At 33.8% G+C, this 12875-nt stretch overlaps 1 protein-coding gene across 1 annotated transcript in view; it reads left to right on the top strand.

Moving 5' to 3' along the window:
* Positions 1–12875, top strand: part of SEMA3C (semaphorin 3C) — a 157586-nt gene that overhangs the window by 138093 nt on the left and 6618 nt on the right. The window contains exons 13-15 of the mRNA XM_081284478.1: positions 2277–2365; positions 6146–6187; positions 9313–9470. Of these exons, the coding sequence (XP_081140604.1) occupies positions 2277–2365; positions 6146–6187; positions 9313–9470 (289 nt within the window). The remainder of the gene's footprint in view (positions 1–2276; positions 2366–6145; positions 6188–9312; positions 9471–12875) is intronic.

Below are 12875 nucleotides of genomic sequence, written 5' to 3' on the forward strand. Positions count from 1 at the left end.
CTATGCTTATACCCAGCTTCTATTCAATCTCTACCCAAGAAAGAAGTCATTGCTGTCATGGAGAATGGTAGCAATCCTTATGAACAGCAGCAAGAGACCCTAAAACTCCTCTTTTTTAAAAGAATGTGATATTTATGATAACATGACCTGAAGCAAAGATATTGTACCCCATCCTCAATAATTCATTCAAGAAGTATTCCACGGGGGGGCTGTATGTGCATACACGCACACACAATAGCAAACAAATCTTGATGTAGCTGTCACAATTCCATCTCTTTTTTTGATTAGTGTTTTTGTTTTGTTTTGCTTTTTTTGGTATGTTATATTCCCCTCAATGTCTGCTCTGCTCATTGTAAAGGATTGTTTATAGTCCATTTTCAGTTGTGATGTATCTCTGCACAGCACCCCCAAGTGCTTCCCCACTTCCAATACATTACTTATCTTCCTAAAAGACAGGGACAATTCTAAGGCAGCTGCTCAATGAATCAGAAATTTCAGAGATTTTAAATTATTCCTGGTGCCTTCAAAGCTTTGCAAGTGATGTTTTTTAGTATAAACAGTGGATTTTAAACTATAGAATGAGCTTTTAAACTTCTAAGATCATGCACTCATTAGCTGAACCCTCACAGGTTTTAGAGATTATTCTGGCAACCTCTTTCTGTCTCACATTTTTCTGTGTAATCTTGTAGTTTAGTAAGTTTTTATATTTTTAGTTTCCACCATTTTATTTATTTTTTATTTGTGGGGGGGGGATTGAAATCAGGGGCACTCAGCCACTGAGCCACATCCTTAGCCCTATTTTTATTTTATTTAGAAGCAGGGTCTCACTGAGTTGCTTAGCACCTCACTGTTGCTGAGGCTGGGTTTGAACTCCTGCTTCAGTCTCCCAAGCCACTGGGATTAAAGGCGTGCACCACCACACCCAGCTGTTTCCACCATTTTAATCTTGAGTTTTATATTAAGATTTTTTTTTTAGTCTTTCAATAAAGTTCGTAAAGAATAGACTGTAAACATAAAATGGGATCTTTTGTGTCAGGGTGACTCTTGCCTGTGGACTAGAAGCCAATCTGAGATGGGAGATTTGAGATTTGTAGTATTAATCACTAAATGATTCTTAGTTATAAAGTACTATATTATTTAGTTCAACTCTTATCAATATTTTTAACAGAATTAAAAAGTGCTGCATTATCTGTTGATAATAATACCTATCTATAAGTCATGGATTCACAGTGATAATTTGAAAGAGTAATAACTTCATGTTTATGATGCAGCTCATTAATAGTTTTAATGGAAATATATTTTTACTTCACCATATTACTCACAACTTTAATCTCACATGACTAAATCACAAACAGGTTTTTATAGAACTAAATTCACGTGCTTGGAAGTGTACCATAATAGTAGGTGTGTAAAATGTTTATGTGACTATATGAAATTATCTCAATTGTAAATTTTGATCTAAGTAACATTTTCTGTACCCATTACACTTATTTAGGCATCAGTGTTTTTGTCAGTCTCTAGGAAATGTGAGTAAATTTTGTGTTTGCTTTAGTTTGTTTTGCCCATCTAGTTTCACAATTTCACCCGCATTTTAAAACATGGAAAATTTTTTTCCAAAAGATAAGTGAATTTGTGGAAACAGTATGATTATCCTATATGTAGGTATTCACACCTGAATAAAGCTGTAGTTACATTTCTATTTAGAACCTTAGTTTGAAACGTGAGCGAAACTTTTTATTATGTCTAAACATTCACAGCTACAGATCAAATGTCAATTTTCCAGTACTAGTAAGTTATTAAATAATTAATGTAAGTGTTTGTTTACAGAAATCTTTCTTCAGTTAATGAAATCATTATGTGCCCTTACTAACAAAATGGCTTTAGGATCAATTTACAAGGGTACTTTGGAGAAGCAAGTAATATTCTTAAGGACCAAACTTAAAGTTATACATTATGTTTCAAGAATATATAGTTTGTTTAGAACTGTAGATTACAGTCATTTGGACATTCTTTCCTTCTGTCATAGTTTTGCCTATACCCAATTATGTGCAGGATATAACATGTTCATACTAGTTCCTTTTGAATGTTATATAATCTCAATTTATCTATATGAGATTTGGAATAAATTCCATGTAGTTGCTCAACCTTCAATATATTTTTGATGACCAAGTACATAAATAACAAGTTCTAAGCCAGTAGTCTTATGTCTAAATGCCTTTCTTTCCCCTAAAAAAAAAAACATTATAACATGTCATATTTTTCTGTTTTTAATTTAGATCGGGGGACTGTACAGAAGGTGGTGGTCCTTCCCAATAACACCTCCACCAGTGGCGAGCTCATTCTGGAGGAGCTGGAAGTCTTTAAGGTCTGATCATCACTTCTGTTAATCTCAGAACATGCAAGAAAAATGCAATTCTTTAATCTTACAGCCACTTGAGAGGAAAAAAATGCTCGATAAAAGATCAAATAAATGAATGTCATAAATTTTTCAGGGTAGGAAAACATCAGATAAAATGAGAAATATAGAACAAATATTTTTGTGAAGTATTTTCTTACACTTCAAGTTATCTTAACATAGAAGGATTGCTTTTTTTTTTTTCTCCCAGCTGTCATCACAACTTGAAGAATTTTGGTCATCATTATTTTTAAAAAATGAGTTCTTGTGGTCAAGGTCTACAAGACTTGGCCATGAAAGAGCTTTTATCATTTTCTTCACAAGCCACTGAAACACAAATGCCTTCACATTATTGATCGTTAGATAAACTTTCTCATATTTTTGTGACCAGTAAGTTCAAGAAAAACTGCTTTTTCTCTTGTTTTATTGCTTTTAATTCAAATGTCATTCTTTTTAAAAAATTGTTGTACTTTGCCTCTTAATACTTTATGTTCTATCATCTGAATTTGAGATTTTATTGTTTTATTCTAGTTTTCCTTGAATTTGGGATTTTTAAAAAAGTAGAAGAATAACAAGACAAAAAAAAAAAAAAAAGGAAAGGTACACAGGGGGAAGTATAGTTCCTTAAGATCTCACCTGGTTGGGGGAGAGGACCCTGTTCTGTTCTTTATTTATCTTTGGACCTGGCTAGCCCTTTTTCTCCTTATGGTATCAGTCATTGAAGTTAAAGTGGTCTTTCTTATCTACATTTGGAAAGGTGGGAAAATAAGAGAAGAAGGATTCATTAGAATAGCAAAGCAACTGCGGAGTGGATTCAATCCTGCTGCAGACCTTTATTTCAGCTAAACCAACTAAGAAACAAGGGCTCAGGAAATCAAAAAGATCACAGTCAACTTATGACTGAGTAGAAGCAGCCCTTCAGAAATCCCAGAAGCAAAATATTCCTAATCTAATGAATTGCTTGGCTGGGTTGAGTGAGTTTTAGAAAGTCATGACTCATTGGTATACATGCCCATGGTCACTAAAAATGCTGAATTGTGAGTATATAAATGGTTAAGATATAATGCTTAGATTTTGCTAATGTTAGGTTTTGCTAATAAATTTTTAAAATAAAGAAATTAAAAAAAAAAGAATCAAGTGAAATGAAGATGTGAGAAACTCTGCCAGATTTCTCGGCATGTTATGAAATTTAGAGTTTAATGCCCGGCTCTTTGGCATTGGGTTCTTCATGTAACTATATTAAAATTGTACTCATAAAATAATATCACCTGTATCTGTTCAGTTTTTCCAAATTGATTGTTTCACTAGATTAACCCAAGTTGCATTATGTAGACAGTTTTGTCTTTTTGTCTCATACAATGCAGTAGAGACAACTTGACTAGCCAATATAATATAATGTACCCTACTCTGGAGTTTTCTGAAGATATCATAGATGCCATATTGTAGCACTTAATTTAAAATACTGAAATATCTTGGATTTAATCAGTAAATGTTAATTGAGTTTAACACAAACCAAACATATCTGTATGGAGAAGTCTTAAAGAAATATGAGTGATTCTATCAAGTGAGAAGTACTTATGGTCTGTTATGTGAGTATAATTTCTCATTTTTCTGAATGTACAGGTTGCAGAATCACATTGGGCATACAGTCACATATATACATACAACAATAATAATGTCTATTTTATTCTGCTGCCCTTCATATCCCCACTTCCCCTCCCATCACTTCTCTCTACCCAATCTAATGTGACACACTTCTTTTTTTTTTCCCTCACAACATCATACATGTATTCTGTATAACCATGAGGGTCTCTTTCCATCTTCTGTGCAATTCCCCTTCTCCCTCCTTTTCCCTCCTACTTCTCTTCCCTATTTAGTGGTAATCTTCTTCTCATGCTCTTCCTCCCTATCCCATTTTGAGTCACCCCCCTTATCAGAGAAGACATTCGGCATTTGTTTTTTAGGAATTGGCTAACTTCACTTAGCATAATCTGCTCTAATGCCATCCATTTCCCTGCAAATGCCATGATCTTGTTATTTTTTAGTGCTGAGTAATATCCCATTGTGTATAAATGCCACATTTTTTAATCCATTCATCTATTGAAGGGCATCTAGGTTTGTTCCACAGTCTAGCTATTGTGAATTGTGCTGCTATAAACATTGATGTGGCTGTGTCCCTGTAGTATGCTCTTTTTAGGTCTTTTGAGTATAGTCCGAGAAGGGGAATAGCTGGGTCAAATGGTGGTTCCATTCCCAGCTTTCCAAGGAATCTCCACACTGCTTTCCAAATAGGCTGCACCAATTTGCAGTCCCACCAGCAATGTATGAGTGTACCTTTTCCCCACATCCTCACCAGCACTTGTTGTTTGACTTCATAATAGCTGCCATTCTTAGTGGAGTGAGATGGTATCTTAGAGGAGTTTTGATTTGCATTTCTCTGATTGCTAGAGATGGTGAGCATTTTTTTCATATATTTGTTGATTGATTGTATATCCTCTTCTGAGAAGTGTCTGTTCAGGTCCTTGGCTCATTTGTTGATTGGGTTATTTATTTTTTTTGTTGTTGTTGTTGTTTAACTTTTTGAGTTCTTTGTATACTCTAGACATTAGAGCTCTATCTGATGTATGAGGGGTAAAAATTTGTTCCCAGGATGTAGGCTCCCTATTTACCACACATATTATTTCTCTTGCTGAGAAAAAACTTTTTAGTTTGAATTCGTCTCATTTGTTTTAACTCTTGTGCTATAGGTGTCTTATTAAGGAATTTGGGGCCTGCCCCCACGTGATGGAGATTAGGGCCAACTTATTTTAATACGTTTTTTAATTTAATCTTCTCCGTATTTTCTGAAAATCAGTTTGGGTTCCCTAAGCTTAAGTTTAAGGTATGACTATTAGTAGTTGCCTACATGGCTATAAGCAGCAACCCTTTGTGGTGTGTGTGTGTGTGTGTGTGTGTGTGTGTGTGTGTTTATAAAGGACAATCAAAGATTAATGCAATTGAGAGTTAAAGATGTCACTATTACTTTTTCTAAGTGTTTGTAAATACTTGTAACTTCAGGAAGCACAAAAATTTGGGTTACTTTATATTTTGAGAGTTTGCAACCATTTAAATTACCCAAATAAATCTTTAAGATCTCCATCAGGTTATGAGAAATTTAACTTTAAGTTTAAAAGGACTAATAATGTTTATTAAGTAAAGTTATGAATAGAGTGACTTTCAAAAGACTTACTATTTCAGAAAATTCTTACATTCTTTCACTCATTCACAGTTACCAAAAGAAACTCTTTGCTAACAACATTCCTTTGTTTTCAACAATGAGAATTAATTAGTATGGTTCAGCCTAATACATCTTTCCAAAAAACTTGGCAGGTAAACAATAGTGTCTTATGCAGGGTACTATGGAGAAGTCAGATGAGGTGCACAGCCTCCCCACCTATGTACCCAGATCCAATTCATATGCAATGTTTCAAGATACACTTTTCTTGATTACTTCAAGTTTTTCAAACTTTTACTTTTTCTAATGCCTATAATTATAAATGTGTTATAATGTTTTACTATTTTTATTACAATTTAGGCATGTATTATATGACAAGGCCATTTCTAGTCCCAAAAGAGAAATGTACTTTATTGAAAAATATATACATGTAGTGAAAAATAATGAGATTTTGAGTTTTTATTTATGAAAAATTTAATATAAATGTGTTTTAAGGATCACATGAGAAACTAACATGATGTTTTCTATTCTTTTAGAATCATGTTCCCATAACAACAATGAAAATCTCATCCAAAAAGGTAAAAAACTAAATCAGTTTGGTGTTGTTTGTGTACTAAGCTGTTTTGCCATTATGAAATATATGTTTTATAATTCCTGAGAAACTAGTTTTACTATTAACAAAATAAATGATACTAGTTAAAGTATATCATAAAATCACCTTTATTTTGATGTGGAATTTAAAAGGGTTATTTTTATGGAAATTTACAATCTGTGATTGTAAGATTGAATTTGTTTATTTTTGTATAAAAGTTCATCAGAGCAGAACATATATACAGAAAGATAGTCCAACATTTTGTATATCTTATATTCTCAAATATTACAGTGTGTAAAGCCAACTAAAATAAAAAATAATCTTTTTGAAGGAAGAACTTAGCATAATGTTTGGGCTACTATAATATCACAGCATTCTCAGGGGTTTGGAATGAGCAATCAATCTGCTTTTGAGTGCGTACTCCTGTCACATGCTGGAAATGTGCAGTGCATTCTCTAAGGGTTATTTTTAAGGAAATATTATTTCCTAGGGCTTATACATGTCTAAAAAAATTGAATGTCTCAAAATTAAGGTCTCAGTATTATAGGAAGAAATGTTTGACTATGGTTATCAGAAATCTTCTAATTAATTTGGTTTTTCCTGCAGAGGCAAACATATAGTAGTGTACATGTACAAAATACACACCTGTGTAGCACCCAAAGTTGTTATTGTAAAAGTTCTAAGGGGGCAGAATAGTGTAGTCAGAATGGAATAAGTTTCAGAGTGGAGTTGTGATGCTTTGGAATCCCAAGCTGACTGTAAATTTTGGACAAATCATTTAATTTCTCTATCCTAGGTTTCTACATCTGTAAGGTAATGCCTTACTCCACGAAGGATTTGATTTATATAAATTGTCCAAAATAATGTGGGTCCTCAGCAAATGCTATCTGTCAAAGCCTGCGACTTATTTTTCTTGGAATCCAGAATAAAGATTTTATGTGTTTGCACAACTGATTACATAATTTTAGTGGTCTTTGCCACATTTGGTCTGTTAGAGATGATGGAGTATTGCATAGTTAGTCTTGCATTCTTTTCACTTAACTAAACTTTATGAGAAAAAATAAATAAGGTACAAGGGAGCTAAAGATCTCATCTGTAAAAATGTTTGTGTGGTGCATAGCAAACATTTTCCCAAGTAACAAGAAGCCATTTGTCATTTTGCCTAATGTCCTAGAGTGCTGATCCCAAGTCAGAATTGTCTTTGAAGTCTGCAGGGAAGCCCTTTGTTTACAGCAATCTAATGCAAAGAGAAAATATAGAAGCAAAATTCAAAATGGATACAAAACCATTTGTGTGGCTTCTCAGTCTTACATAAAATTACAGGTTTCAACTTACTTGTAGTTCTCATAGTACATTGGTTTCCAATGTCTTATATTGTAGATAGTTGAAAACATCTCATTACAACAGTTAGATACAATGCAGGGGTGCTTATTTGACTTTTTAGAATTCATTTGCATAACAGCTTACTGCATTATTTATTCAAGTGAGAAGACTGAAAATGTGAAGGACATTTTATATATGTTTAAATACCATGATTTTGCTACCTTTCCTGATAGTCAATCTATTTCATTATTCATTTTATGACATTATTTTCAATTATTTTTGTACTTCAAATAACAGAAAATAATTGGATTAATAAAAAGTGAATTATCTAGGATGAAACTATGTGCATTCTTTTCTTAGCTAAACTAGTGTGCTTTAAACATTTTAATGAAGCTGATACATTCACTATATAATTAATTTACTCAATAAACATTTGTTTCAAATGTTCCTGGACAGATGTTTACTGTTAAAATATCCAGTTATGTTCTTGTAATTTGAACATTTAAATGGCAATCAATCAATTTTAGCACAATTTCAAAACAAATCAATCTATCTGAATAAAATAATTATATTAGATATAATAGAATGAGGTATAATTTAAATGATTTAGTAGAATTGAAAATTTATAGATGGGTAGTCTGTTGATTTGTATTTTCCTGCTAGTACAATTAATTAACATTCATTGAACACTTACAAGACAAAAACTGTTCCAAACATTTTATGTGTTGGGAGCCCCTACAACATTTATCTCTTACAAAAACTATGGGCCAAGTACTGGATTACCCCAATTTCAACAATAAGGAAACTGAGATTCAGAAAAGTTACATAGTGGGTTTGTGGCTGAGCTGAGATTGGGACCCAGGTAGTCTGCCATACAGAGCTTTTAGAGCCTGGTCAACCAATACATTCAATTCTTAAAAGTATATGTATATATGGGAGATGCTCCCTCACATCTACATCTATTCAAGCTCCAGCTTAGAGATTCTGTGCTGACTTGAATTGTATTCTATCTGTCATTTGGAAAAGAAGGAGTGTCACTTAGAGACTCTTTCCATGGACTTCTGAGAACATTTTTATGCACAGATAAAGGCACTGGAGTTGTACACTCTTGACACCCCACAAATGAGGGAGGATGAAATATTTATTCAAACTTCCCTGAGGTGAGGTAGGTTACTGGGTCATGCAGAAAGTCTAAGATATGTTTAAATGTAAATGCTGACATTCTCCCAAATAATTTTAAAATAGTTTTAATGAGTACTATGGTACTTTCGAAGACATTTTTCTTCATTTCATCTAATATTTACTATCTGCTATTTTTCTTCTAAACTTTAAATGTCCTTTATTTTGTTTTATTTTCTGTTAAAGTACCCTTTCTTTTAAACCCGACATTTAAAAATTTTCGAAGTAATGTGTTGCCAGACTTGAAAAATGAGAATACTTCCTTGTGCTTTGCTGAGAGCATTCGGAGAAAAGAAAACACCGTAATTTAAATCTACAATACATTAGCTCACATCTGAGTGAACAATGAATCCCAATGTCTAAAATACATTACCGTTGTACATGGTGCTCTGAGCTTTTCTTTTTTAAGCAGGAAAGTGGTAATGCTATAGGCATATTAACATAAGAAAATTCTATTTATTTTGGCTTATATCCTTCTGTGCTTTGCTTCTCATTTTTAGTCTGTTTCTAAATGAATGCAAGGGTTTCTGGGCATACATTATAATGTATTCCTGCTGAAAGTCTTCTAACTTCCACATCTGAAATAAATCAACATCATTCCTCTTACAGCAACAGTTGTACGTGAGCTCCAATGAAGGGATTTCCCAAGTGTCCTTGCATCGCTGCCACATTTATGGGACAGCCTGTGCTGACTGCTGTCTGGCAAGGGACCCCTACTGTGCCTGGGATGGCCACTCTTGCTCTAGATTCTACCCAACTGGGAAGCGGTGAGCACTTAACATTCAACTTAAAATCGATGTCACCAACAGTACAGAAGGGCTCCATGTTGTTAGAACCACTTGTATTGCTGTTTTCTTAAAAAGTGACACTAAGAACAGCAGCTATGTTCAGCACCACAAATAGTGTTTAAATGAAGAAAATCCCATGCTTTATAACTTGAGATTCCCCTTCAAAGCTCCTCTGCAAATGTCATCTCCAGGACCCATCAAATAATTCAGAAAGTATTTATCTTTAATTTAATTTTAATTGATATCTTTCTTTGTCCTATATGTTTCAGTGTATCCTTTAATCCTAGGGTTTCCCTACATTCCTTAATTACCTTATAATCAAATGTTTGTCCTCTATGAAACAGAAATTAATTGGATTAATGACAAACATATATTATCAAAAATGAAACTAGCCATGTTATTTAAGCTCCAGAACATTGTACCAGCAAAGTACCCTGATTTGCTTTATAAACCTTGATAACCATGCTCTTCTTCTTTGAGTAGTGAATGCATGACTGTTGGTTAGATTAAGAGAGAAAAGCATTAGCAGATACCTTTAATCTGGGGAAGACATAAGCAGGAAACACTGCATCAATTTGCATCAAGTTGGAAGGGACTGACTACCAGTTGATAAATAGATAATATAACAAAGAACAAGCAGATTTCAGGACCAGCCAAGGTAACTGCTATTTTCAACCATCCTGTGATATGAATTCCAATAGATGATAGGGACATCATCTATAAAACTTAGGGTCAGCAGAGGGAACAAATGACACCAATCACAAATACCAATGATCTTTTGAGTAAAGCACAAGAGTGATGATGTTTTATGACTCTAATTCCTTGTAACAAATAAATTCCTATATGGATAGATTAAAATAACCCTATGGAAGTACTTTCATATATCAAGAGTAGTTTGCTCCTTTTCACTAGTTCAACAAATATTTAGCACTGGACAAATATTTTTCAAATATGTTTCTAGAAGTTGGGCATGTAACATGCAAAAAAGCAACACAAAGACAAAAAATCTTTGAGTTCAGGTATAAAATATTCCAAAGGGAGAGAACAGACAACAAATTAATAAATAAAAACGTCTAATCTATCAAATAAGAATAAAGTCTAAGTATTTTAAAAAGGCAGAGAAGGCAGGTAGAACATATGGGAAGCAGTGGTTTGGGACATTAGTGGGTAGCCAGGTAGGGTCTCACTGGGGTCATAGTCCTTGGACAAGACTTGAACACAGTGAGGACTGGCCCTGAGGCCTTCTCTGAAAGAATAATGTTCCAGGAGTATACTGCGATTGTTAGAGAACAGCACCAAAACTAAGGAGATTACCCTAAAATGAAAAAAAGGAAATAGGAAATGAGTCATGATACAAGATGATGGAGGACTTTATAAGCAGTTGAAAGGATTTCATTTATAATGAAACGTAAAATGGCAGGGTATTTGAGCACATGAGTGATATTATTTGAATTACGGTTTATAAACTTCACTGGATGGGTTTGAATTGAATGGGAGCCCTGGGACAGGAAGAGATGGGGTTGGGGAATGGGAGGGCAAGCTGGAAAATAGGAAGCTACTGTATTTACCTAGGTGCAATAGAATGATGCCTTGGATAGGGATGATAGAGGTAGAGCTGGTCTGACTTTTTATCCTCAGAGAATCTGTAAATGTATTAGATATGGGAGGTTAGAAAATAAAGGACTCAAAACAATCCAAGTTCTCAGAACTGAGCATAAGAACATATGTAGATGTCATTTCCTGAGAAAGGGGAGACTATGAGAAGGGCAGGTTTGTGGGAAGAAAGATGCTATAAGTTAATGGTGTCCATCACACTCTCAGGGGATGTTGAGTGGGTATTTAGAAACATGAATCTGGCACACAGTGGCCCAGCCTGGATCATTTGAGAGTCTTCTGTGTTTGAAAGCAGCGATATAAAGAGAAGGCCCACTCTTTAAACCACAGTCTGTCATATCTGTGTTCAAAGACTTTATGTTCCTCTGTCATTTTAGGACATATTCATGAGATCAGTAACTTCTTTTGGTTTCTGAATCAAATTCCAGGACCTCATTATCAGGCAATCTTTTATACCTATGCTGGGCTGGAGAGACAGAACCTGGACACAAAATATGAGGGAAGCAAATTCCAAATGTAATCTCAAATTAAAAAATGGCCACTTTTATGTTGGTATTTTTCAATCATATATGCTTTGCACTCCCAAAGAGAATAGCAATGATATTTTAAACTTATCACCATAACTAAGCACTCAAAAAGCAACAAATTTCTCTTGGTAAGGAACTCTAATAATTGGCATTAAAACTCCTATGAATGCAAACTTCAGTCTGTCTCTTTGGTGCTGAAGAAAGCTGAAGCATTGTTCTTTCCAAGGAAGATTTTTGTGAGGACTGTAATAGTCCTGCACATGTAATGTGAAGGAAATAGATCAGCACTTCTCTCCTGCAAAGACATTGGCCTTGACCGGCAACTGTTTTTATTTAGCAAACAGAATATTTCTCAAGTAAAACTTCACACCATCTATGGACTATAATTTCTGTTTCAGTTATTTTTTTGTATTTTAGAGATTTCTATGAAATATATTCATATATTCTTTCACCTGTTTCAACCTGTTATTTTTATGAGATGGATAAACACTGACTACAAATTGTCCTCCTACCATAACAAATTATGAACTCAATCATGTCTTTTTGAAAAGCAAAGAACTGAAGCTATCTTACATTCTTGCTGTTCCAGTATTATAGTTGGTATTAAGCCATGTGTCATGGGATAAGAAAGCAATAATCACTTAAAGAACTATCTAGATCTCTCTAGCAGTGTCTTAATTCTATTATGAAGAGCCCAAAAAATTCAATCAATATATGCATATTAACATTTTTCTGCCTAACCTCTAACATCTTAAATATTTGTGCATTTATATCAAATATTTCACTTGAGTGTCTAATATTATTTATTCTGATTTCAGATATATCATTAGAAACTTTAACATAAAATTACCAACTCAATCTTCAAGTAAATATCTTTTCTATACAAGAAAAGAATTATTTCATTGTTTATCCAAATAAATGACTCATGCCAATCACATCATACAAGTCAAGCCATGGTAGTGTTTTTCTGTTTGGAATTTGAAACTGTAAATTCAGATTACTCAGCTTGAGAGTTTATATACTCTCACTGAGTAACTCATTACATAGTGGTGATCACAGAGCAATAAATTTAAAGATTGTGAATGCCATTGTTTGTCTAGAAGACTAAAAATGACCAGGTCAGCCATAAGAACCTCCAGTGGTATTCATATGATACATACTTTCAAGTGGGCTGGTAGTAAATAATGTTGCAACTTCAAAATGTAGTAAATACAAAGCAGTAAAACTGCATATTAGTTATATT

Source organism: Spermophilus citellus (genome assembly GCF_964194105.1).
Source record: "Spermophilus citellus genome assembly, chromosome: 3".
NCBI lineage: Eukaryota > Metazoa > Chordata > Mammalia > Rodentia > Sciuridae > Spermophilus > Spermophilus citellus.